Below are 23876 nucleotides of genomic sequence, written 5' to 3'. Positions count from 1 at the left end.
ATTCTTCAGAGTTATGACCCAGTCATTTTTACACAGGTCGTATGATTAGTAGATAATCCTTTAATCCTATTGACTTCTCCCAGCCCAAATGTTCACAAAAGTCTGAAATAGATGTTTGCCTTGACATCTGGCCAAATTCTTTTTCTATGTCTATAAAGAAGGTGAGAGGCGGCCAAAAATATCTCTCAGAGTATATGTTATAAAGTAATAAGTAAATACATGAGGTATTACCTCTCCGGATGAACCAACCCAGAAAAACAAGGGTTTAGATAAGGTAAGGTGTATTCAAACACAGTTAAAAGAAACAACGCGTTTCTCATGTCTCTGCCTGCTTCCTCAGGTCAATAAAGTGCCTTAGGGAATTCAGTTTGCAGTCTGGGCGCCAAAATACTGTGGTAATGATAAGCATAGACAATCTCTCTGTCTATGTTTATCGTTACCACTTCCCCCCTCTGGGCCTTATAAATACCGGATAAACCTTTCTTTCTGGCGGTCTAGATAAAAAATAAAAGACAAGAGACAGGTTGGTAGCTAGAAAGAGCTGGAAGGTTAACTGATGGTTTCTTGACCACCTTGGCGGTTATCACGAGTCAGGCTTGGGTTGGAAAAAACAACAGTAGACCCTAGGCTGTATGGCAGACTGATATTTACTAGTCTGCTTGGTTGTTTACATGCCAGGGCAATCCCTCTTTTCCTTTGCTGGTTTCTCTTTGTGTCTTTTTGCTCTTGACATTTTTTTCCTTTCCCTTTTGGACGAGTGTAGAGACCCGCATTATGGGACTCGGTGTATACGCTGCGTCACTTACACATATTTCTGTTTTTTCCTCTGTGAGGTGTCGGAATACTTATTTACATTATATTAATGTTGTTAACGTTTTTCCAATTATGTGCTTTTTTGTAGATAGTACTTTCTGCAGCTTGGCCTGATGAAGGGCTTTCTGGGCCCGAAACGAACGTGTCGTTGCCTTTTTCCTAATTGCATTAAGTCTACGATTAAGTCTATATCTGCGCTATAATTTTGTATTGGATGTATTCGCAAGGAACCTCTTACAGAGATTTTTAAACAAATAATTTTTCTCTACTTTGTGTCAATAAAGCATTTGATATTTTTTGCATCTAAAAAATCCTGTATGAACTTTTTTCATGGTCCTTTCTACATAGGGTCAAGTGGATGACCCCTAACAGGATTGAAGGGTTTTTCTTTTTTCCCTGTTATGTCAAAAAAGTGTTTTCCCAACTATATTGAAGTTGGAAAAAACAAGCCAGGAGCGGTAAACCCGAGCGTGACTCGTGGTAGCTGGCGAGCAATGCGCGCAGCGGGCATTTTATCTCACCTCCCCCAGGATCCAGGCGCCAGCAGTGATTTTATCTTTCCTGTACTCGGGGTCTCTGCGTCCCTCCGGTGAGATCGCCGTTTATCGTCATGACAACAGGCGGCGATCTTACTACAGGGTTACAGCGCCACGCGGAGGAGAGAGGGAGGACTGCAGCGCTGGATCCCAGGGAGGCTAGTAAGTGCATGGGCAGCTGCAGAACTCTCTGCAGTGTGATTTTATCTCCGTTTTAAGGTCTAAAAACCTGCAAAAAAACTGCACCGCTTTTAGGCCCTATAATCCGGACAAAATCATACTGCCGGGGGGGGGGGGGGGGTCAAAGAGGAACCTTAACCCAGGATTTAACTTTCCCTCCCCCCCCCCCCCCCCACAAATCTTTACCACGAATAGATCATCAGGGGGGTCTGTGTGGCTGATATTGTGGTGAAACTCCTCCCACAGTGTGATGTCATGACCATGGTCCTGAAAGTTTCCTTTCTGTGAACCTCATTGCATTGTGGGAAATAATAGCTTATTCCATCTGCCAAGCAAGCACCATCTCCCTCTGTGCATAGAGCTCTCAGTAATGAACATTCTGTACACCTGGCAGAACTAAAGATGTCACCACCAGGGATACATTTCAGAATGTAAATCGGGGAGAAGAAAGATTTTACAATGGGCAAACACTGACTAAATAATCTATAAATGATTAATGTAAAAAATAAGCAATTTTATTAATGATGTTATTTTCACTAGAGGTCCTCTTTAAGTATTGGAGTAACAACAGCAAGTTTGAACAATGATAGTAAAGTGACAGCGAAGAGAGATAGGTTGGAAAGAGGACCAGTAACAGCGGAATTATTCAAGATACTCATTGTTGTGTGAAGTATCCTGGTTTCGGCCTCAGTGATGCTTCTTATAATTATTCTTTGCAGTTGATTGGTACATAGCCCCTCCCTCCAGGGATGTGTAGCCTAGCCTAAGATGTCACAAAGCCTTTTACTGCAGGGCACTCTGGGAGATTAAAGAGGAACTTTACCGAAAGATAATAGCAGGTTGAGAAAAATACATTGTATATTGCGAAGTTAAAAAATAGAAGATCAAGAAATGATTGATTGTCGCCATGTAATTTATTCACATTGCTTGATCCAACACAAGCCTGCAAGTCATCAGCTTTACTGCTGGCAGACGTGAAAAAAAGCAGGACAGCACAAAATGCTCTTATCTATAAACACACCAACTAACAATGTGATAGGCTAAATGGCCCTGACATCACACTGTGGGAGGGGTTTCACCACAATATCAGCCATACAGACGTCCCTGATTATCTATTCGAGAAAAGGTAAAGATTTCTCATTGGAAAGGGGGTATGATTGGGATGAAGTTGAATCCTGGGTTGAGTTCCTCTGTAACTGACACATTCCTCTTCTCCTCAGACATCTTCTTAGGCGTCCCTCTTCTCCTCCGGCGTTGTTGGTTGCATCTTCTGATATTGCTGCACACAGCGGCCGCCTGCCACTGTACAACTCCAGGTCCTCCGTCCCCATCCACGACCCCGGAGCAAGTGCGCTTGTGTAATAGTAGCCGCCGGGACCAATGCGGAAGAAGGCGGATTCTATGCGGACGGGGGACCTGGAGCTGAACAGCGGCAGACGGCCATTATGTACAGCTATGCAAGGAGATACCACCCATGCCAGAGGAGGAGAAGAGGGACGCCTAAGAAGATGCCGGTGGAAAAGAGGGACGCCTGGACAAGCCGGTGGGAGGAGCGCAGCGGTGGGATCAGGTGAAAGCTGAACTGTTAGGTGCTGTTAGTGTAGTGTAGCTTAGTTAGGAGGGCAGGAGCGGGTTAGTGTAGTGTAGTGTATAGTCGAGTGTGTAGTGTATAGTCGAGTGTGTAGTGTAGTGCAGTACATTGTATAGTCGAGTGTGTAGTGTAGTGTGTAGTATAGTGTGTAGTGTAGTGCAGTGCAGTGTATAGTCTAGTGTGTAGTATAGTGCAGTGTAGGGTAGTGTCTAGTGTGCAGTGTATAGTCTGGTGTGTAGTGCAGTGTATAGTCTAGTGCGTAGTGTATACAGTAGTCTAGTGTGTAGTGCAGTGCAGTGTATAGTGTAGTGCAGTGTATAGTCTAGTGTGTAGTGTATAGTCTAGTGTGTAGTGTATTGTCTAGTGTATAGTCTAGTGTGTAGTGCAGTGCAGTGTATAGTCTAGTGTGTAGTTTAATGCAGTGTATTGTATACAGGGGCGCCTCTAGCCTTCTTGTCACTCCAGGCAAGAAATCCTGTGGCGCCCCCCCCCCCCCCCATAAAAAATAAAACAAAAATCATATACATTATAGAACACTTCACACATGATATAAGCCATCAGAGAGGGATAACTATGAAATGGGGCCCTAGGCAAGATAACACTTTGCCCTCCACTGATGGTCACCTGGCTTATTTAGTTAGATTTGGTGGGGGCTAGCAACCACCAGGCCCCTAAACTCTCTCTAGACCCTAGGCAGCTGCCTAAGTTTGCCTTGTGGATGATCAGCATTGTATGCTATACAGCACATGCTGCCAGTATGCACCTCAAATAAATACAGCATCCACACTACAAGTTCCAATGGCAGTCACATTGCAAGATTGGATTATCAAGCAAGACATTCTTACTTTCAAAATAATTTTTCACAAACATTATGAGATATGCAGATATGTTACCACCTGTTAGGGTAGGACTAGAGTGGGTATATCATGACATTGAAGGGCTGATATGGTAAGGTGGTTTAAGGCCCAGTGCACACCGAGCGGTTTTAGCAGCGATCCGCCAACCGCATCTGTCTGTGAAAACGCTTGGCTAATGTATTTCCATGGGATGGTGCACACCAGCGGTTTGAGGTTTTTAGCAAACCGCAAACGTGCCTCCTGCTGCACATTTGCGGTTTGCAGAAGCGATTCTGCCTCAATATAAAGTATAGGAAAAATGCAAACCGCTCTGAAAAACGCTAGATCAGAGCAGTTTTCCAGGCGTTTTTGTTACAGAAGCTGTTCAGTAACAGCTTTTACTGTAACAGTATTTGTAATCTGCTTCACAAAAACGCTCGGCATGTTTAGAAAATGTCTCTAAACAGTGGCGTAGCTACAAACCTCTGGGCCCCGATGCGGAATCTGGATGTGGGCCCCCCCACGGCAACAACAGCCCCCCTCCCCCGGCAACACCCGACGCACACACATATCCGAATCCCTATAGCCAGCTATAGGTCCCCCCAGTATAGGTAGCCAGGCATAGGTACGCCAGTATAGTTGCCCCCGGTATTAGGTTAGCCAGGTAGGTGCCTCCAGCATAGGTAGCCAGTATAGTTGCCCCCAGTATAGGTTAGATAGGCAGGCGCCGCCAGTACAGGTTAGCTAGGTGGGTGCCTCTAATATAGGTAGCCAGAATAGTTGCCCCCAGCATAGGTTAGATAGGTAGGTGCCCCCAGTATAGGTTAGTTAGGTAGGTGCCTCCAATATAGGTAGCCAGTATAGTTGCCACCTGTATAGGCTAGCTAGGTGCCCCGAATACAGGTTAGACAATTAAGTGCCCCCAGGTTAGATAGGTAGGTGCCCCCCAGTATAGGTTAGATTAGGTAGCTGCCCCCCAGTATAGGTTAGATGAGGTAGGTGCCCCCCAGGATAGGTTAGGTAGCTGCCCCCCAGGATAGATTAGGTAGCTTTCCCCCAGGATAGGTTAGAGTAGGTAGCTGCCCCCCCGGATAGGTTAGAGTAGGTAGCTGCCCCCCAGGATAGGTTAGGTAGGTAGCTGCCCCCCAGGATAGGTTAGGTAGGTAGCTGGCCCCCCAGGATAGGTTAGGTAGGTAGCTGGCCCCCCCAGGATAGGTTAGGTAGGTAGCTGGCCCCCCAGGATAGGTTAAGTAGGTAGCTGCCCCCCCAGGATAGGTTAGGTAGCTGCCCCCCCAGGATAGGTTAGGTAGCTGCCCCCCCAGGATAGCTTAGGTAGGTAGCTGCCCCCCAGGATAGGTTAGGTAGGTAGCTGGCCCCCCAGGATGGGTTAGGTAGGTAGCTGGCCCCCCAGGATGGGTTAGGTAGGTAGCTGGCCCCCCAGGATAGGTTAGGTAGGTAGCTGGCCCCCCAGGATAGGTTAGGTAGGTAGCTGGCCCCCCAGGATAGGTTAGGTAGGTAGCTGGCCCCCAGGATAGGTTAGAGTAGGTAGCTGCCCCCCCGGATAGGTTAGAGTAGGTAGCTGCCCCCCAGGATAGGTTAGGTAGGTAGCTGGCCCCCCAGGATAGGTTAGGTAGGTAGCTGGCCCCCCAGGATAGGTTAGGTAGGTAGCTGGCCCCCCAGGATAGGTTAGGTAGGTAGCTGGCCCCCCAGGATAGGTTAGGTAGGTAGCTGGCCCCCCAGGATAGGTTAGGTAGGTAGCTGGCCCCCCAGGATAGGTTAGGTAGGTAGCTGGCCCCCCAGGATAGGTTAGGTAGGTAGCTGGCCCCCCAGGATAGGTTAGGTAGGTAGCTGGCCCCCCAGGATAGGTTAGGTAGGTAGCTGGCCCCCCAGGATAGGTTAGGTAGGTAGGTCGCTAGCTGCCCTCTCCCTCCCTTCCTCTCCTCCTCAGATGCAGAGTGCGCAGCGCACGGAAGCGCTGTAGGCGGAACTCACCTCCGTCCCTGCGCCGCTGGTCTCCTCCCGCTCTGTATAGATGTTGTTACACACTGCTTCCTGTTTAGCCGGAAGCAGTGTGTAACAGCAGATCTATGCAGAGCGGGAGGAGACCAGCGGCGCTTGGAACGCAGGCAGGTGAGTTCTGCCTACAGCGCTTCCGTGCGCTGCGCACTCTGCATCTGAGGGGGAGGGGGGGGGCCCGGGGAGAGGTCAGACTGCCCTCCCCACGGCTGCAGCTCCCCCCTCCCAATAACGCACGCAGGGATCCCATCTCCGAGTCCAAACGGACATGGGCCCCCCGGGCCCCTCCCCCGCCTCTTCAGGAGCCGGGCCCGGTCGCCGAGGCGACCGTTGCGACCACAGGCCCTATGCCCCTGTCTCTAAACATGCCTAGAATCGTTCTGAAATCTGCTCCAAAACCGCTAGCGTTTTGAGGATCTGCTAGCGGTTTTGGTGTGCACTGGGCCTAATAGTTTGATTCATAATCCATTCTGGAGATAAGCACAGTGTGTTTGTAGTGTAAGTGATACAAGAGAAGAGAAGTAGAATGGAGGGAGGAAGGGTAGTAGAGGGTCAGAATTGATGACATGGATGAGCAGATATCTATGAGTAGAATAGAGGCTCAGTGGGTAGCACTATTGCATTTTAGTGCTGAGTCCTAGGCTTGAACATTGGCCAGGGCAAAATCTGCATGGAGTTTCTGGCTTCAGACACTTCAGACATTTCCTGCATCCTAAAAAACATACTAATAAGTCAACTGGTTTACCCCCAAAACAATCCTATATTGAAAATATTAGACTATAACTGTGGTAGGGTTAGATTGTGAGCTCCTCTGAGGACAGTCAGTGACATGACTATGTACTCTGTAAAGTGATTCAGGAGATGTCAGTGCTATATAAATAAATAATAATAATTTGGTAGGACATTAGACTATGACTATGGTAGGGTTAGATTGTGAGCTCCTCTGAGGACAGTCAGTGACATCACTATGTACTCTCTACAGTGCTGCAGAAGATGTCAGTGCTATATAAATACATAATAATAATATGGTAGGACATTAGACTATGACTATGGTAGGATTAGATTGTAAGCTCCTCTGGGGACAGTCAGTGACATGACTATGTACTCTGTAAAGTACTGCAGAAGATGTCAGTGCTATATAAAGTACTGCAGAAGATGTCAGTGCTATATAAATACATGATAATAATATGGTCGGACATTACAGTTTGACTATGGTAGGGATGAAATTGTAAGCTCCAGTGAGCAGTCAGTGACATGACTATGTACTCTGTAACATGCTGAAGATGTCAGTGCTACATAAATACACAATAATAGTTCCAAATGCTACTGGCTCCCCTGAAGAGTGCTCAGACTAGTGTACATAGTTGTGCACATTGTTCCCCAAGTAGCAGTTGTTTGGTCAGAAAGACAGTGGGAGAGGGAGCATGAGCAGAGGGTGAGGGCAAGCAAAGTTAAGCTCCACACTCACCACAGTGACTGCAACAACACAGGAAGATGGATCCAGCGAGGTGTCCCTCATGACAAGCGTCCAGCGATTCATCTTCCTGCCAGCGGGTATGTGAGATGTCACGTGACATTACAGGACGGGCGCGAACGAGAAGTCAAGCGACCTCAGTACTTTACTTGATCCTCAGTGACGGTCACTTTTCACCACACAACACTAAGCGATGTCACGACATCGTGTAAATGACTACTTGTCGCTCAAAAAAAAAATTGATGAAAATCGTTGGAAAAATCGTGAGGTGGTACATAGCATTAGAGAGAGGGCAAACAGACAGCATTAATGGAAATACATTATTATACCATCTTCAATTATAAGTAGTGATGGATGTAATTACACACATTGCTTACATGTCCATTATCATTGTTTGAGCTTTAGATGCTGCCCTCCTATTCACTCACACACAATGAAAGACAAAACCTGCAACCCCCACTGTGTCCATTACACACTTCAAACACTGTCCTGTTGAATTCAGGGAGAAGTGCAGGCTGTGTAGGGGAGAGGATCAGATGATCCTACCGCTCCATAGCTAGTCATGGCGATCCTCCTGACATCTAGACATGCAGACATTCTAGCAGAGCACACAGCTGTCTGCAGAGTTTACTGTTTGTTTGTTTGTTTGTTTGTCTCACTCCCTCTGCAGACTCAGTAACATTTGGGGGTAGGGCGCTGTCGCTGTCTCCTCGGTGGAGGGGCAGAGAACAGCTATAAGCCAGACACCTTCTTCTTAGGGAGTATCTATAATTCTGAACTCTGAATGATTCTTTAGTGACTTAGCAGAAGGCTATTTGTGAAAAGAGCAGAGTAACCAAGCAGCTCAGGGTGACCCAAGCTACTAGGAATGTATAGGGGGATAAAAGGAACCAAATGCCCTCCTACTAAAAAAGCAAAGCTTGGTGTAATTTGCCTTCTTAAAACAGAAGGAAATCTTTTTCTCTCCAGTCCCTTACAACGGTCTTTCAGGACAGGAATTTTTATTTCCCCTTGGACTGACAGTAATTTATTGCGCCTTCCCCATCAAAGCCGCTCCAAGCCGCTGCCTGGGTGGTCAGTAGGTAAAGGCGCCCCTGATTGTATAGTCTAGTGTGTAGTGTAGTGTCTAGTGTGTAGTGTATAGTCTAGTGTGTAGTGTAGTGCAGTGTATAGTCTAGTGTGTAGTGTAGTGCAGTGTATAGTCTAGTGTGTAGTGCAGTGCGGTGTATAGTCTAGTGTGTAGTTTAATGCAGTGTATTGTATAGTCTAGTGTGTAGTGTAGTGTCTAGTGTGTAGTGTATAGTCTAGTGTGTAGTGTAGTGTATAGTCTAGTGTGTAGTGTATAGTCTAGTGTGTAGTGTATAGTCTAGTGTGTAGTGTATAGTCTAGTGTGTAGTTTAATGCAGTGTATTGTATAGTCTAGTGTGTAGTGTAGTGTCTAGTGTGTAGTGTATAGTCTAGTGTGTAGTGTAGTGCAGTGTATAGTCTAGTGTGTAGTGTATTGTCTAGTGTATAGTCTAGTGTGTAGTGCAGTGCAGTGTATAGTCTAGTGTGTAGTTTATTGCAGTGTATTGTATAGTCTAGTGTGTAGTGTATAGTCTACTCTAGTGTGTAGTTTAATGCAGTGTATTGTATAGTCTAATGTGTAGTGTATAGTCTAGTGTGTAGTGTATAGTCTAGTGTGTAGTGTAGTGCAGTGTATAGTCTAGTGTGTCGTGTATAGTCTAGTGTGTAGTGTAGTGCAGTGTATAGTCTAGTGTGTAGTGTATAGTCTAGTGTGTAGTGTATAGTCTAGTGGGTAGTGTAGTGCAGTGTATAGTCTAGTGTGTAGTGTATAGTCTAGTGTGTAGTGTAGTGCAGTGTATAGTCTAGTGTGTAGTGTATAGTATAGTGTGTAGTGTAGTGCAGTGTATAGTCTAGTGTATAGTGTATAGTCTAGAATGTAGTGTAGTGCAGTGTATAGTCTAGTGTGTAGTGTATAGTCTAGTGTGTAGTGTAGTGCAGTGTATAGTCTAGTGTGTAGTGTATAGTCTAGTGTGTAGTGTAGTGTCTAGTGTGTAGTGTATAGTCTAGTGTGTAGTGTAGTGTCTAGTGTGTAGTGTATAGTCTAGTGTGTAGTGTATAGTCTAATGTGTAGTGTAGTGCAGTGCAGTGTATAGTCTAGTGTGTAGTGTATAGTCTAGTGCAGGCATGGGCACACTTGGCCCTCCAGCTGTTAAGGAACTACAACTCCCACAATGCATTGCAGGAATCTGACAGCCACAGTCATGAAGTCATAAAGGCAAATGCATTGTGGGACTTGTAGTTCCGTAACAGCTGGAGGGCCGAGTTTGCCCATGCCTGGTCTAGTGTGTAGTGCAGTGTAGTGTAGTGTACCGTCTAGTGTGTAGTGTATAGTCTAGTGTGAGTGTAGTATAGTGTCTAGTGTATAGTCTAGTGGTAGTGCAGTGCAGTGAATAGTCCAGTGTGTAGTTTAGTGCAGTTTATTGTATAGTCTAGTGTGTAGAGTAGTGTCTAGTGTGTAGTGTAGTGCAGTGTATAGTCTAGTGTGTAGTGTATAGTCTAGTGTGTAGTGTATAGTCTAGTGTGTAGTGTATAGTCTAGTGTGTAGCGCAGTGTAGTGTAGTGTACAGTGTCGTGTGTAGTGAATTGTCTAGTGCAGTGATAAGCAAACTGTATCTGGAATTGTTCGGTGATACAAGGTTTCTGGGATAAGGGTATTGAAATATGCCAATAGAATTGGGCTTTTTTTGGGTGGTACATTTTGCTAAGAATTATTTGATTCTAACTGCATATTAATGTGAATGAGAAAAAAATGAAAAAATTCATTATTTATTCGTTTTCGACCATTATAGCTTTAAAATTAAATGTGCTACTGTAGATAAAACCCACCCATTTTTATTCGCCCATCTGTCCTGGCTATTACAACTTTTAAATCATGTCCCTAGCACAATGTTCAATGTATGGTGACAATATTTTATTTGGAAATAAAGGTGTATTTTTCAGTTTTGCATCCATCACTAATTACAAGCCCTTATTTGCAAAAATAACAGTACTATACTCTTGTGACTTACATATTAAAAAAGTTGAGACCCTAAGGTAACTATTTATGTATTTTTTGTAAATGTAGTTTTTTTCAAATATACAAATGTTATTTTGGTAACTAAGGGAGAGTGGGGGAGGTAATGGGTTCATTGTAATGGAGGATTTACATATTTTTATTTAATTTAATGTATTAGGGGTGTCATTTTACTCTTTGTCCACTAGAATGCCCTCCCCCGCCCGTTTATTTTTGTGCGCTGTGAACAATACACAGTAAGTTTAGCATGTGTGCTTTCATTTTCATTTTGTCAATGACCACTGGTATGCCATTGATGCCAGGGAACATTGATCACAGGCCCTTTGAACGGTGAATAATCACTGATCATTGTAGTAACTGGCGACAACAAGAAAGCAAGCGGGCGACTGCAGTGAGGTATGGATATCTACACCCCTGGAATGGGAACAGTCCTCCCGTGGGGCGTAGATAAATTGTAACAAAACAGACAACTGGTCAAAGGGCATTTTATTGACAAGGTATGGAAATATCACCTAGGAGATAAAGTTAATTGCATATTAGCCTGTGTATTTTGAAATAATTGCTTGATTTGCACCTAGGCCAATGCACCTCAGTAACCCTAGACTTTTGGTTCAGCAATTTAGTCTCACTAGCAGCTGCTGGTTGGCATGGGGAGCGTGATGGTTTGTGTAGAGAGTTACCAAGGACAGGTTATGGAAATATGGTCTGGTGTTATGGTTATGAGTAGCTCCTAGTTCAGAATTAGGCAATTAGATTGGTTACAGGCCTAAATTGCCTAGGTTCCTGAGTGGGCATAATGTGTTTTCTGTATTGTAAGACTAGCATTGCATGATAGGTAGTAAAGTTTAGAAGGCTGTGTTGCTAGAAAAAATGCATATAGAATGAAATCATTTTTAGCAAAAAGTACCACCCAAAGAAAGCCTAATTGGTGGCGAATAAAAACAAGATATAGATAATTTGGGTGTGATAAGTAGTGATTAGGTTATTGGTAAATGACTGGAAGGAGCACTGAAATGTGAAAATTGCTCTAGTAAATATAGAGAACCTTTGGCATTGATGGAAATCCTTGCTTTATACACTGTGGGTAATAATATATCTGCACCATACAGGTGTGTAGATACTATGTATTGCATGGATGTATGCACTATATAAGTATAGATCCCAAACACTGCATGTACAGGATGTATGTACTATATAGGTATGGATCCCATGCATTGCATATACACAGTGCATGCACTATATAAGTATGTATCCTATGCATCGCATGTACACGGTGGATGTATGAACCATAGAGGTATGAATCCCATGCATTGCATATACACAATGCATGCCCTATATAGGTATGGGTCCCATGCATTGCATGTACACAGTGTATGCACTATATAGGTGTGAATACCATGCATTGCATGTGTACAGTACACTGTGTATGCACTACATAGGTATGCATCCCATGCATTGCATGTACACGGTGTATGCCCTATATAGGTATGGATCCCATGTACTCGGTATATGTACTATATAGTTGCGGATCCCATGCACTGCATGTACACGGTGTATGCCCTATATAGGTGTGGATCCCATGCACTGCATGTACACGGTGTATGCACTATATGGGTGTGGATCCCATGCACTGCATGTACACGGGGTATGCCCTATATATGTGTGGATCCCATGCACTGCATGTACACGGTGTATGCCCTATATAGGTGTGGATCCCATGCACTGCATGTACACGGTGTATGCCCTATATAGGTATGGATCCCATGTACTCGGTATATGTACTATATAGTTGCGGATCCCATGCACTGCATGTACACGGTGTATGCCCTATATAGGTATGGATCCCATGTACTCGGTATATGTACTATATAGTTGCGGATCCCATGCACTGCATGTACACGGTGTATGCCCTATATAGGTGTGGATCCCATGCACTGCATGTACACGGTGTATGCCCTATATAGGTGTGGATCCCATGCACTGCATGTACACGGTGTATGCCCTATATATGTGTGGATCCCATGCACTGCATGTACACGGTGTATGCCCTATATAGGTGTGGATCCCATGCACTGCATGTACACGGTGTATGCCCTATATAGGTGTGGATCCCATGCACTGCATGTACACGGTGTATGCCCTATATAGGTGTGGATCCCATGCACTGCATGTACACGGTGTATGCCCTATATAGGTGTGGTTCCCATGCACTGCATGTACACGGTGTATGCCCTATATAGGTATAGATCTCATGCATTGCCTGTACACAGTGTATGTACTATATAAGTGTGGATCCCATGCATTGCATGTACACAGTGTATGCCCTGCCCTATATAGGTATGGATCCCATGCATTGCATGTACACGGTGTATGTACTATATAGGTGTGGATTCCATGTACACAGCAGTGTATGTACTATATAGGTGTGGATCCCATGCATTGCTTGTACACAGTGTATGCCCTATATAGGTATGAATCCCATGCATTGCATGTACACAGTGTATGCACTCTACAGGTATGGATCCCATGTACACGGTATATGCACTAAAGATAGGGATCGCATGTGCACAGTGTATGCACTATTTAGGTATGGTCTGGATCCCATGTACACGATGTATGCGCTATATGGGTATAGATCCCATGTACACACTCTATAGGTAACGATCTCATGTACTGTACACACTCTATAGGTAACGATCCCATGTACACAATGTATGCACTCTATAGGTATAGATCCCATACATCCCACGCTCAGGGCTGCTCTGTGCATTGTGCACGTGAACTTGCCACAGCCTGGGAAGGTAATAGACTGGAGGTGTGACGTCAGCGGGTGTCAGCTGAGAGCCAGGCTCCGCCCCCTTCCAGCAGGTCTTTACTCCTGTAATCCCCTCTGTGCTGGGCTCTAATGCTCTCATCTGTAATAGCGAGCTGCACGGGAGAGAGAACCAGCTCCGTCCCTCCCTCCTCCTTCCATCCATCCCTCCAGCCAGCCCTGTGCCCGGGGATGGGGTCTGCCCACAGCCAGGGATCGCTGCATTGCTGGATTCCGCACCAGGAAAGTAATCCGAGCAGGGGCTGAAGTTGATCTCTGCAGCAGATCCGATGCTCTCCTCGGCTGAGGTCCCCCCGGTGGTCTCTGACAGCAGCAGCAGCAGAAGAAGATCGAGAAGAGGCAGCAGCAGCATCTTTGCGGAAGGGGAAGTTGGATGCATGCTGGTCTGATGTCTGTGGGGTCTTGCAATGCATCGCCCTCCCCCTGCCCATAGAGCACCGACCTCTAGCCGCTGGCACTGCTAAGGCTGTCTTCTCCAGAGTCCTGTGGCTAACTTTCCCAGCACTGGAATGCACCAATATTTGCACTGGCAGGTCCCCCACTTGCACATCCTACCCCCATCCCCTGCTCCTTCCTAATGACCTTAGAAAAGACCTTGATGATTTTTAATTTTTTTTAAATGTTCTTGTAGATAATATGATGCATGCCTCCTTCTGTAGAAACAAGGTCAATTTGATGATGATCAGTCCATGAACTGCTATTCCCTGTAGACCCTCAGTGGGTGCATGCTCATGAGCCCTCGTTGTTCTCTATGGTCCATCTCGTTGGTGGACCCATCCTTGTCTGATTCCAAGATCGTGCTGGGGTCTCAGGAGATCTGATGTTGCTTTGGAAATCAAATCCGGATGTCAGAGTCACCTTTCAGAGGTTTCAGACGACAATATTTAAAGATGAATGGACTTAGTGCCTGCTCTTGCTGGGCAGAGGGCAAAATGGGTTTTGCTGTTTAATGAAGAGGTTATGGACCCCAAGCCAGAATGTCACCTGGACTATTGACTGTCGATTACCAGAAGAAGAGCTAGCCGCCTTTTTTTCTTTTTTTTGATTTTTTGCAGCCAATGTGATTGGCTATTAAAATGACCACAGATGTTTTTCAGTAAACTCCACAGAAGAAAGCAACACGAGCTGTACAGATCTACCATGGAACTGTCCGAGGTGAGGTGCTCTAGTGCAAACGAGGAACTCTACACTATCAACAAGACCCCGACCATAAATAGCAACACCAGACCCAAGAGATTGCTTTGGCAGACTGCGGTGAGGCATATCACTGAACAAAGGTTCATCAACGAACAAAGCAATGCTAAAACGCACTCTTCTGATGATGCCTACACAAACAATGCCAGCAGGCAATTCGGAAAGACACCCAGTGGGGATAAGCACAATAATGGGGGCACCAAAGTCTTCCCAGAGAGGACCAGTAGTGACCTTGGCTTCCTTCACCTGGACTGTGCCCCCAGCAATTCAGATTTCTTTTTGAACTGTGGCTACACCTATCGAGGGGTCATATTTCCAACTTTAAGGAATTCTTTCAAGTCTAGAGACCTAGAAAGGCTCTACCAGCGCTATTTTCTAGGTCAACGTCGCAAATCAGAAGTGGTGATGAATATCTTGGATGTGCTGACCAAACTCACCTTACTAGTACTTCATCTCACATTGGCTTCTGCACCCATGGACCCAATCAAAGGCATCTTGTTGGGCTTTTTCACTGGAATTGAGGTGGTGATCTGTGCCTTAGTAGTTGTCAGGAAGGACACAACGTCGTACACGTATCTCCAGTTCAGTGGAGTTGTGACGTGGTTGGCCATGGCGACCCAAATCCTGGCAGCTGGTCTAGGATATGGCCTTCTAGGGGACGGTATTGGCTATGTTCTCTTCACTCTTTTTGCTACCTACAGCATGCTTCCATTACCACTTACCTGGGCTATCTTGGCTGGATTGGTAACTTCCCTTCTACAAATCGTGATGCAGTTGGTAAATGGCAGACTCACGTTGGCTTCCATAAATCAGGTGAGTAAGTGCAAGAAGTTGTTGTTTGATGTATGTTGTCCTCTTGGCTTATGTGTATCTAGAGCACATCCAGAAATCAGACAAAGATCTGGAACAGTGCATGATGCTATTAATGATTGTTGCTTGCACCTTCTATAGTGCCCATAGACATAAGATGGTGGTTGGAAGTTCTTATTCCCTGCAGGTTTTTTTTTCTTTTTATCAGTGGTCAAGTCTTTAAGGTTATGCACTGAGCAAACATCGTCAGGTCTGAGGATACTTCAGGATATATTTGCAGATGTGAAATGCCACTTGATCATGCTATTTGGTCTTATGTTTGTGAGCACACTGGCAAGATTTATCGGCAAAGTGATGTTGGGTGGAAAACCTTGCGTGGTGTTTCCCAACTAGTGCTTTGAGTGTCTGCTGATTACGCCCCCTCCCCACTCAATAGCACAAAAGGGAGAAGAGTTTGTAAGACTGTCGCTGTACAGCATGCCTTTAGGGCAATCAGATCGTGCCAGAGATGCTGACCGCTCTTCCGTGTCGATGGCGATCTTTAGAGTGTAGGTCAAGCTTATATGTTTATGTCGAGAGACCACAAGCTCTTTACAGATCTCAGTGAAACAATAACATCTAGCTGGGATCTTCCGATCCGAGTGATCCATTCTTCCACTGGGATCTTCTGGTTGTCTTTCAAGGTGGCTATATACCTATAGATATATAGCTACCTCTGGACAACCAATGTTCTCCTGATCTGATCACAATTCACTGAATCTTGCAATGAACATCTCATATCTTGCCTAGGTGAGAAGGGCAGTAGATTATTGCGTGCTGAAGAGAAATAATCAACACTTTCTTCATCTCCCAGGAACATATGACTTTGTCCTCAAAGATGTTGGGTCTTGCCCTTCAGCAGATTAATGTCTGGATTCAACGTAGAGATTGCATTGTTCTGAAATTCTTCTCTAACTCCCTTGTGCAAAATTCAATTACTGTTTCCTGAGAGTCCTCTATACAGCCCCCCCCCCCCCCTCTTCAACACCCTGTGATTAATTTTTTTCTTCATTTGACAAAGCATTTAATTTCACATTGTCATTAGTCATCTTGTTGGACATTAAAGCCTTTGTTTAATTGAGCGCAGCTTAAAGTGTACCTGAGATGGGACAAAAGGAAAAATATATACATACCTGGGGCTTCCTCAAGCCCCCTCCATGCGGATCACTCCCTCATTGCCCTTCGCTGCTTACATCCTACACAATTGGCCACGTAAAATTCTCTAGTCGGTGCCAGTCGGCGCACCCCCTTCCCCTGTCACGTTCCCCATGTCTGGGAGCGTTCTGCGCCTGTGCAGTAGTACTGTGCAGGGTTAGAACGCTCTCGGCCACAGGAGCACAACGGGAGCGTGCGCGTGGCCAGGCCATGCGCAGTAATCCACCGACTGGAAGATTTTCCCGGGGCAAATTGCGGAGGATCCAGGCTGCACAGAAGGATGGTGAGGGACCGATCAGAGTGGAGGGGCTGGAGGAAACCCCAGGTATGTATACATTTTTCCTTTTGCCCCATCTCAGGTTTACTTTAATGTAAGGGACACAACCTCAGTTTTGATTTAGCTACGAAGAACCTTTCTGAAATTGGAACTGAAGCTGACAAAGTTTATCTTTACAAAATACCATCTCAGTTCTCAAAAATATTAAGCTGACCATCGCTACCCAACGGTTACCCCACTGGCAGCAGGCATGTAATGCTGGGTGGTGGAACGACCGTCATCAACATTGGGTTCTGTGTCCTTTACATACCAGCATGCTGGGGAATGTCTGAGAGCCACACTGAGAAGGAAAGATAGATGTATTCATCGGTCTTCTCTCTCTCTTTGATGTGAGTCATGAATGACCGATTTAGGGATACCCATTTACGAAGCTGGATATTAGGGCATCCTTTCAGAGTTTATCTATGTTTATCTCAGCTTTTTCGAGTTTCTGATTCTACCCAGACTCACCCCCAAGGGAATGATTATGCAAGAGGAGGGTGGCGTGTTGAGCTATGGTACCTTTAAGGCGTAATTTACCCTTTTGTGGGTTAGCTTACGCCTTAAGTGCCTTCAACTATGCTTGGATTTCCATGATCCTCTATTCTTAATATGTCTGAAATATTAATGATTATTTTGATTATTTGTTAAATAAATTAGAACAAATATTCTTTCTTTTCCCAGGTGTTTCTATTTACATGAATGAGAGGTGCCCCCCCTTTTATGTACACCTATATTGTGTAGCAATTTTTCTTAATCCATTATTTTTGTTTTATTTTTTTGTGTAGTCGAGTTCTTGAAGTTAGGTCCAGGGTCGGTAGATTGCAATCGATCGTTTGATCTATTGTCCATACTTGTATTGTTGACATTAGCCCCCTTTGAAGAATTGGAAGGTGAATCATATAGAATTGCGTAGATTTATCTGTGTCTATACAGCTGTCAGGTGCTGTGCAAAGGATAGGCTGTCATATGACGGTTAGATGTGCTCTCGAAATTAATATTGTTCCAACCTTAGTGCTTTGCGACTTATGTTCTCAAGAGAAATAGCATATTTTTTTTTATTGATATGTTATTCTATAGGATGTATTTTTAAATCTTGCATTCTGCAGAAAAATAATATCCCCTTAAAGAAAAACGTATTCAGATAGCTCACGTTTTAAAAAAAATAACTTTTCTCTGGCCAACCGAAAGACCTCTTGCTCTGAAATAAGCAATAGCAATGAGGTTATGTCTTTTAGATGAATGAGAGCTGTCCAAAGAGCATAGTGCTGAAGGTTCCCATTTTTCTTAAAACAATTAAAATAATGCTTCTTTTGGCTCCCTCTACTGGCTAATGTCACTCAGCAGTCGAAATGTTTCCCTAATGTACATGGACTGTAAGTGCAGCGAGTACATAGAGTGAGGTTACTTGTCAACCTGTTTGCAGTTCATTGAGCGAAGAGTAATAGCAAATGACTTGATTTGGCATGTACACGATGAGCCATTCATTTAATGTATTCATTTGTATTGCGCTAATGTATTCTGCAGTTCTCTAGATTGCATCGTTATCTAGCTTAGCATGTTCACATTAGTGCCTGCCCTAAGGAGAATCGAAGTCCAGTGTCATTGTTACCGTCATTTAAAGCATTGTTATTCTACATGCATTTAATAAAAAAATAATCATTATAGCCTTTGCAAAAAAAAGGAGAAAAGAATAGAAAATTGAATTTCTGTGCCGGTTTTTAGATCCTCATCTCAGCGACCTACAGCTGCCACACACCCGCCTATTAGTCTAAACCACTCCCCATTTTAGACACATGACCATGCAGGGGGAGAGTGATAGCTCTGTCAGGTGAAGCCACGCCCCCTGTTGAATAATAGCCTATCACGCTGTCAGACTCTAATAGGGAGGTGTGACTTTAGACTGACTGGGAAGGATAGTGAGTGAGCAGGCTGTGGGAGGCCGCTAAGGCGGAAACAAGAATTTATGAATTGGAGCATTATGTCCTCAGCAAAAACTGAAAAGTGTTTTTTCTACAAAACATATTTATGCACAATCATTAAAATATTTCTCTACTAGGGATGATCAAAGAGATGCGAATTCTTCCGAGTTGATGTAAATTCATGCAAATCTTTATGCAAATGTAGGCAGTTTGAAAATAGACCAATCAATTTAAGCCAGGGATGTCAAAGCAGTCCTTCGAGGCTGAGGTACATAGTTACAAAGTTATTTTGGTTGAAAAAAGACATACGTCCATCGAGTTCAACCAGAGAACAAAGTACAACACCAGCCTGCTCCCTCACATATCCCTGTTGATCCAGAGGAAGGCGAATAACCCTTACAAGGCATGGTCAACTTAGCCCCAAAAGGGAAAAAATACCTTCCTGACTCCAGATGGCAATCAGATAAAATCCCTGGATCAACATCATTAGGCATTACCTAGTAATTGTAGCCATGGATGTCTTTCAACGCAAGGAAAGCATCTAAGCCCCCATTAAATGCAGGTATAGAGTTTGCCATAACAACTTCCTGTGGCAATGCATTCCACATCTTAATCACTCTTACTGTAAAGAACCCTTTCCTAAATAAATGGCTAAAACGTTTTTCTCCATGCGCAGATCATGTCCTCTAGTCCTCTGAGAAGGCCTAGGGACAAAAGCTCATCCGCCAAGGTATTATATTGCCCTCTGATGTATTTATACATGTTAATTAGATCCCCTCTAAGGCGTCTTTTCTCTAGACTAAATAAACCCAGTTTATCTAACCTTTCTTGGTAAGCGAGACCTTCCATCCCATGTATCAATTTTGTTGCTCGTCTCTGCACCTGCTCTAAAACTGCAATATCTTTTTTGTAATGTGATGCCCAGAACTGAATTCCATATTCCAGATGTGGCCTTACTAGAGAGTTAAACAGGGGCAATATTATGCTAGCATCTCGAGTTTTTATTTCCCTTTTAATGCATCCCAAAATTTTGTTAGCTTTAGCTGCTGTGGCTTGGCATTGAGTACGAAAGTTTTGTTAGCTTTAGCTGCAGCGGCTTGGCTTTGAGTACGATTATTTAACTTGTTGTTGATGAGTACTCCTAAGTCACACGTTTTTGACACAGCTCAAATGAATTGATGGGTCTGAATCAGGAAAGATGTGGTCCATCAGGTAGAACACATTCCTCTCTTTCTCAGTCCATCCTAAACACTGGCATGGATCTGGCCCTCCAGGCCTGGAGTTCTACACCTGTGATTTAAACTAAGGTTTAAATTGATTGGTCCTTTTTCACGCTGCATATATTTTCATAAAAATGTGTATAATTTTGGAAGTATTTGCATCTCATCCCTATTCTCTACTTGATGAGTATAAAAAAGTTCTGGCGCTTGTGCTTTGAATAAATGGCACCTAGTTGTATGCAGTGTTTGGTGGGGGATTTGGGCAGGGCAGACAGGATAGTTTAACTTGGAAAGAGGCTTTTCGTGATAACTCTGGGTTATGTTGTGTGATGAGCAGAGGTGGTCAATGAGATGCTATTAGGCAGGGCCCTCCTACCCGAGTGCTCTTCTCCACCGCCATATGGACTCAGTGACTCTAGGCAAACACGTAGATTTGGGGCCCCCTTTGTGTTTTTTTGGTAAGCTAAAGTGGAGAGAGGTCATAGAAGGTGGCAGGTGGGTTCCTTGACACCCACTAGGCCCCAGGCACCTGCCTAGGTTGCCTAGTGGATGATCCTGTTATGGCCTGCGTATGCTGAAATCTTCCAGTTTTATTTTCTGACATTGCATTGTCTCCCTTATCTATTGTTAGTGCTTTATAAATAAGGTTTCATAATAATAAACACTATTCTCCATATCCAAGCCATCCCTTGTCGTGTAATGCCCCCAAAATTGCCCCCCTCTTAATGTAAAAACTATCCTCCCTCTACATCCAAGTATCCGCCCCTTTCATGTAACCCCACCCCATTCCCCATCTAATGGAACCTCCACAGCATAGCTCCCCCATCTTTAAGATGAACTTTAACCCAGGATTGAACTTTTACACCAATGAGTAGCTGATACCCCCTTTCCCATGAGAAATCTATTCCTTTTCTCAAATAGGTCATCACAGGGGCTCTGTGGTTGAAGTTGTGGTGAAACCCCTCCCACTGTGTGATGTCATGACCCTGGTTCTGACTGTTTCCTGTCTGTGAACCTTGTTGCATTGAGGAAATAACAGCTTTTTCCAACTGCCAAGCAACCAGCATATCCCTCACTGAGTAAATAATCAATAAATGAATATTGTAAACAATTGCAATTTTATTCATTATATTATTTTCACTACAGTTCCTCTTTCATGTAAACAATGTTTTCGATGTCCAAGTATCCCGATCATTTAATGTCACCAACATAGCCTCCTTGCTAAAACGATTCTCTCTCCGTGTTCAGGGATCCACCCTAATGTACTTTCCCTAGCTTAGCCCCCTTATAATGAATACTATCCCCCCTTTTGTGTCCAAATATCTACCCCCTTAATGTACCTTCCACCCGTCCCCATCCCCCGCGCAATGTAACTACCCCAGCATAGGTTTCTTCTTTGTTAAATACCTTCCTCCCTTTCTCCAAGCAGCCACATATTAAAGCTAATGGGAAGTGAACCCCCCCCCCCCCCCCCCCACCCACCCACCCACAAAAAAAAAAGAAAAAAGAAAAGAAAACAGATACTTACCTAAAGTGAACGAGAGGTGAAGCACTCTCATGTATTTTACCATATATATCAGTGGGAACATTAGAGAAAACACCTACCCTGCTCTCAGTTTCATTCTTCACTGCTCAGCCTGCTTGTTAGCAGCCCTGATAAAATCTCCAACTGAGCATTCAGCCTGGCTTTGCTCAGGAATCATTATAGCTGAGTCATTATAGCAGAGCCAGAAGGGGACAGGCTTGGGCTTGAAAAGACATCAGAGAAGACAGACTCAACTATAATGATTCCTGAGCAAAGCCAGACTGAATGTTCAGTGGGAATTTTATCAGGGCTGCTGACAAGCAGGCTGAGCAGTGAAGGATGAAACAGAGAGCAGGGTATGTTTTTTCTCTAATGTTCCCACTGTTATATATTGCGAAATACATGAGGGTGCTTCGTCTCTGGTTCACTTTAAGGAGAGGGAAGGCTCTGGGTCCTGTAGAGCCTTCCCATTACTCTGACGGTCCCCCCATTCCAGCGCTGTCACCCCATTTGAATCTGCCACCGTGGGAGGCTTTGGAGGTCTTTGGGAGCCGGAGTGCTCCCGAAGGCCAGCGGCTCTGTACTACGCATGCGTGAACGCATGCTGGCGCAATATGGAGCCGCCCATCTTCTGGAGCACTCAGGCTCCCAAAGACTTACGAAGCCTCCGGCAGCAACCGATCAGTTGAATATTGCTACCGGGGGTAACAGTGCTGGAAGGAGGGGACTGAGAGGAGCTCGAAGGCTCTATAGGGCCCAGCGCCTTCCCTCTCCTGTTTTTTGTTTGATGTTTTTTTGCTTCCCATTAGTTGTAAAGCAACCCCTTCTAGTATACCCCTTCACCTACCCCTATCCTGGCCAAGTTGTACTCCTTACTAGATAACCTAAAAACTCACTGCCTCTAGGTATACATAGTGTATACTACCCCCACCTCTGGTCCTCCCCCCACCATTCCTTTAGATTGTAAGCTGGCAAGAGCAGGGTTCTCTCACCCTTTTGTGTCTTGGAATTAATTTGTTATACATTTTGTTCATCGTGTTACATTTTTCACTGTAATTACTATGTCTACTAATTCTGTATTATGTACCAATGACTATATTTTGTGTATACCATTGTCTGTATTATTATGTACCCAGTTTTTGTTTCTTACGCTGTACAGTGCCACGGAGTATGTTGGCACTTAAAGAGAACCCGAGGTGGGGTTCTGACAATGCAATCCACATACAGAGGCTGGGTCTGCCTATACTGCCCAGCCTCTGTTGCTATTTCAATCCCCCCTAAGCCCCCCCTGCGCTCTGCTATCCCCCATAAATCACAGTTGCGCTGCCGACACGCAGTGTGTTACAGCGGGCTGTCTTTATCTCTGTACTGTCAGTCTGTCGCTCCCCTCGCCTCCTGCATAATTTCACCCTCCTGGGTACACTGATGTACTATTACTGAGGTAATCATTTGTTGGCAGAGCACCTGCCAGGAACACGATTGGTTGGGTCTCCCCGTGATCCCAGCATGTCTTGCTGGACACACTAACACTTGTAATTCCTGTACAGCAAAGGTCTCCTCTCTGGCATTTTACTCAGACTGTTCCTAAATAAATTATCCACACATTTAGGCATTAATGAGATTAGGGCATGGTTGAAGTGACGCACAAGTAGATTCGACATACCAACACTCCAAAATGATCCATTATTAAAAAGAGTCGGAAATGATTAAAAGATTTGCGTTGGCAAGTCTCATGCTAAGCATACATGAAGATAATCTGGGGTGTAATTATACGGTAGAGCTCTTCTGGTAAACCTGGGTTTAGTGATGAGGGATTTTCACGTTGGGTTGTCAATGAAGGGTTTAAATGACAACACACACTTCAAAAATTCACTTAAGTCATCAAACTGTTTACGGTGGATAAGTAATTGTAAGACAGCTCTGTATTATATTTAAGCTGAGTGTGAATAAATGAATAAATAAGAAAAAGTATATAAGCAAAAATATAAAAACCTTGGTGCATCAGTGTGTTGTTCTAGTGGCATCAAGACTGAAATGTAGCCCAGGTGCCCACTCTTTCTTCCTCTGCTAGGTCTTATAGAAGAGGGTGTAGTCCAGGAGTCCACTCATCCTTCCTCTGCTAGGTCTTATAGAAGAGGGTGTAGTCCAGGAGTCCACTCATCCTTCCTCTGCTAGATCCTATAGAAGGGTGTGTAGACCTGAGGAGGCCACTCATCCTTCCTCTGCTCGGTCTTATAGAAAGGGTTGTAGTCCAGGTTCCCACTCATCCTTCCTCTGCTCGGTCTTATAGAAAGGGGTGTAGCCCAGGTTCCCACTCATCCTTCCTTTGCTAGGTCT

At 44.6% G+C, this 23876-nt stretch overlaps 1 protein-coding gene across 2 annotated transcripts in view; it reads left to right on the top strand.

The window, feature by feature from the left end:
* Window positions 1–13426: 13426 nt before the first annotated feature.
* Window positions 13427–23876, top strand: part of ADCY8 (adenylate cyclase 8) — a 383431-nt gene continuing 372981 nt past the window's right edge. For both annotated transcript variants that reach the window (XM_068238028.1, XM_068238027.1), the window contains exon 1: window positions 13427–15365. In XM_068238028.1, coding sequence (XP_068094129.1) covers window positions 14445–15365 — 921 coding nt within the window. In that variant the 5' untranslated portion in view covers window positions 13427–14444. The remainder of the gene's footprint in view (window positions 15366–23876) is intronic.

This window comes from Hyperolius riggenbachi, chromosome 5 (assembly GCF_040937935.1).
Source record: "Hyperolius riggenbachi isolate aHypRig1 chromosome 5, aHypRig1.pri, whole genome shotgun sequence".
NCBI classification, from domain to species: Eukaryota; Metazoa; Chordata; class Amphibia; order Anura; family Hyperoliidae; genus Hyperolius; species Hyperolius riggenbachi.
This window is presented reverse-complemented; position numbering and strand designations above follow the sequence as displayed.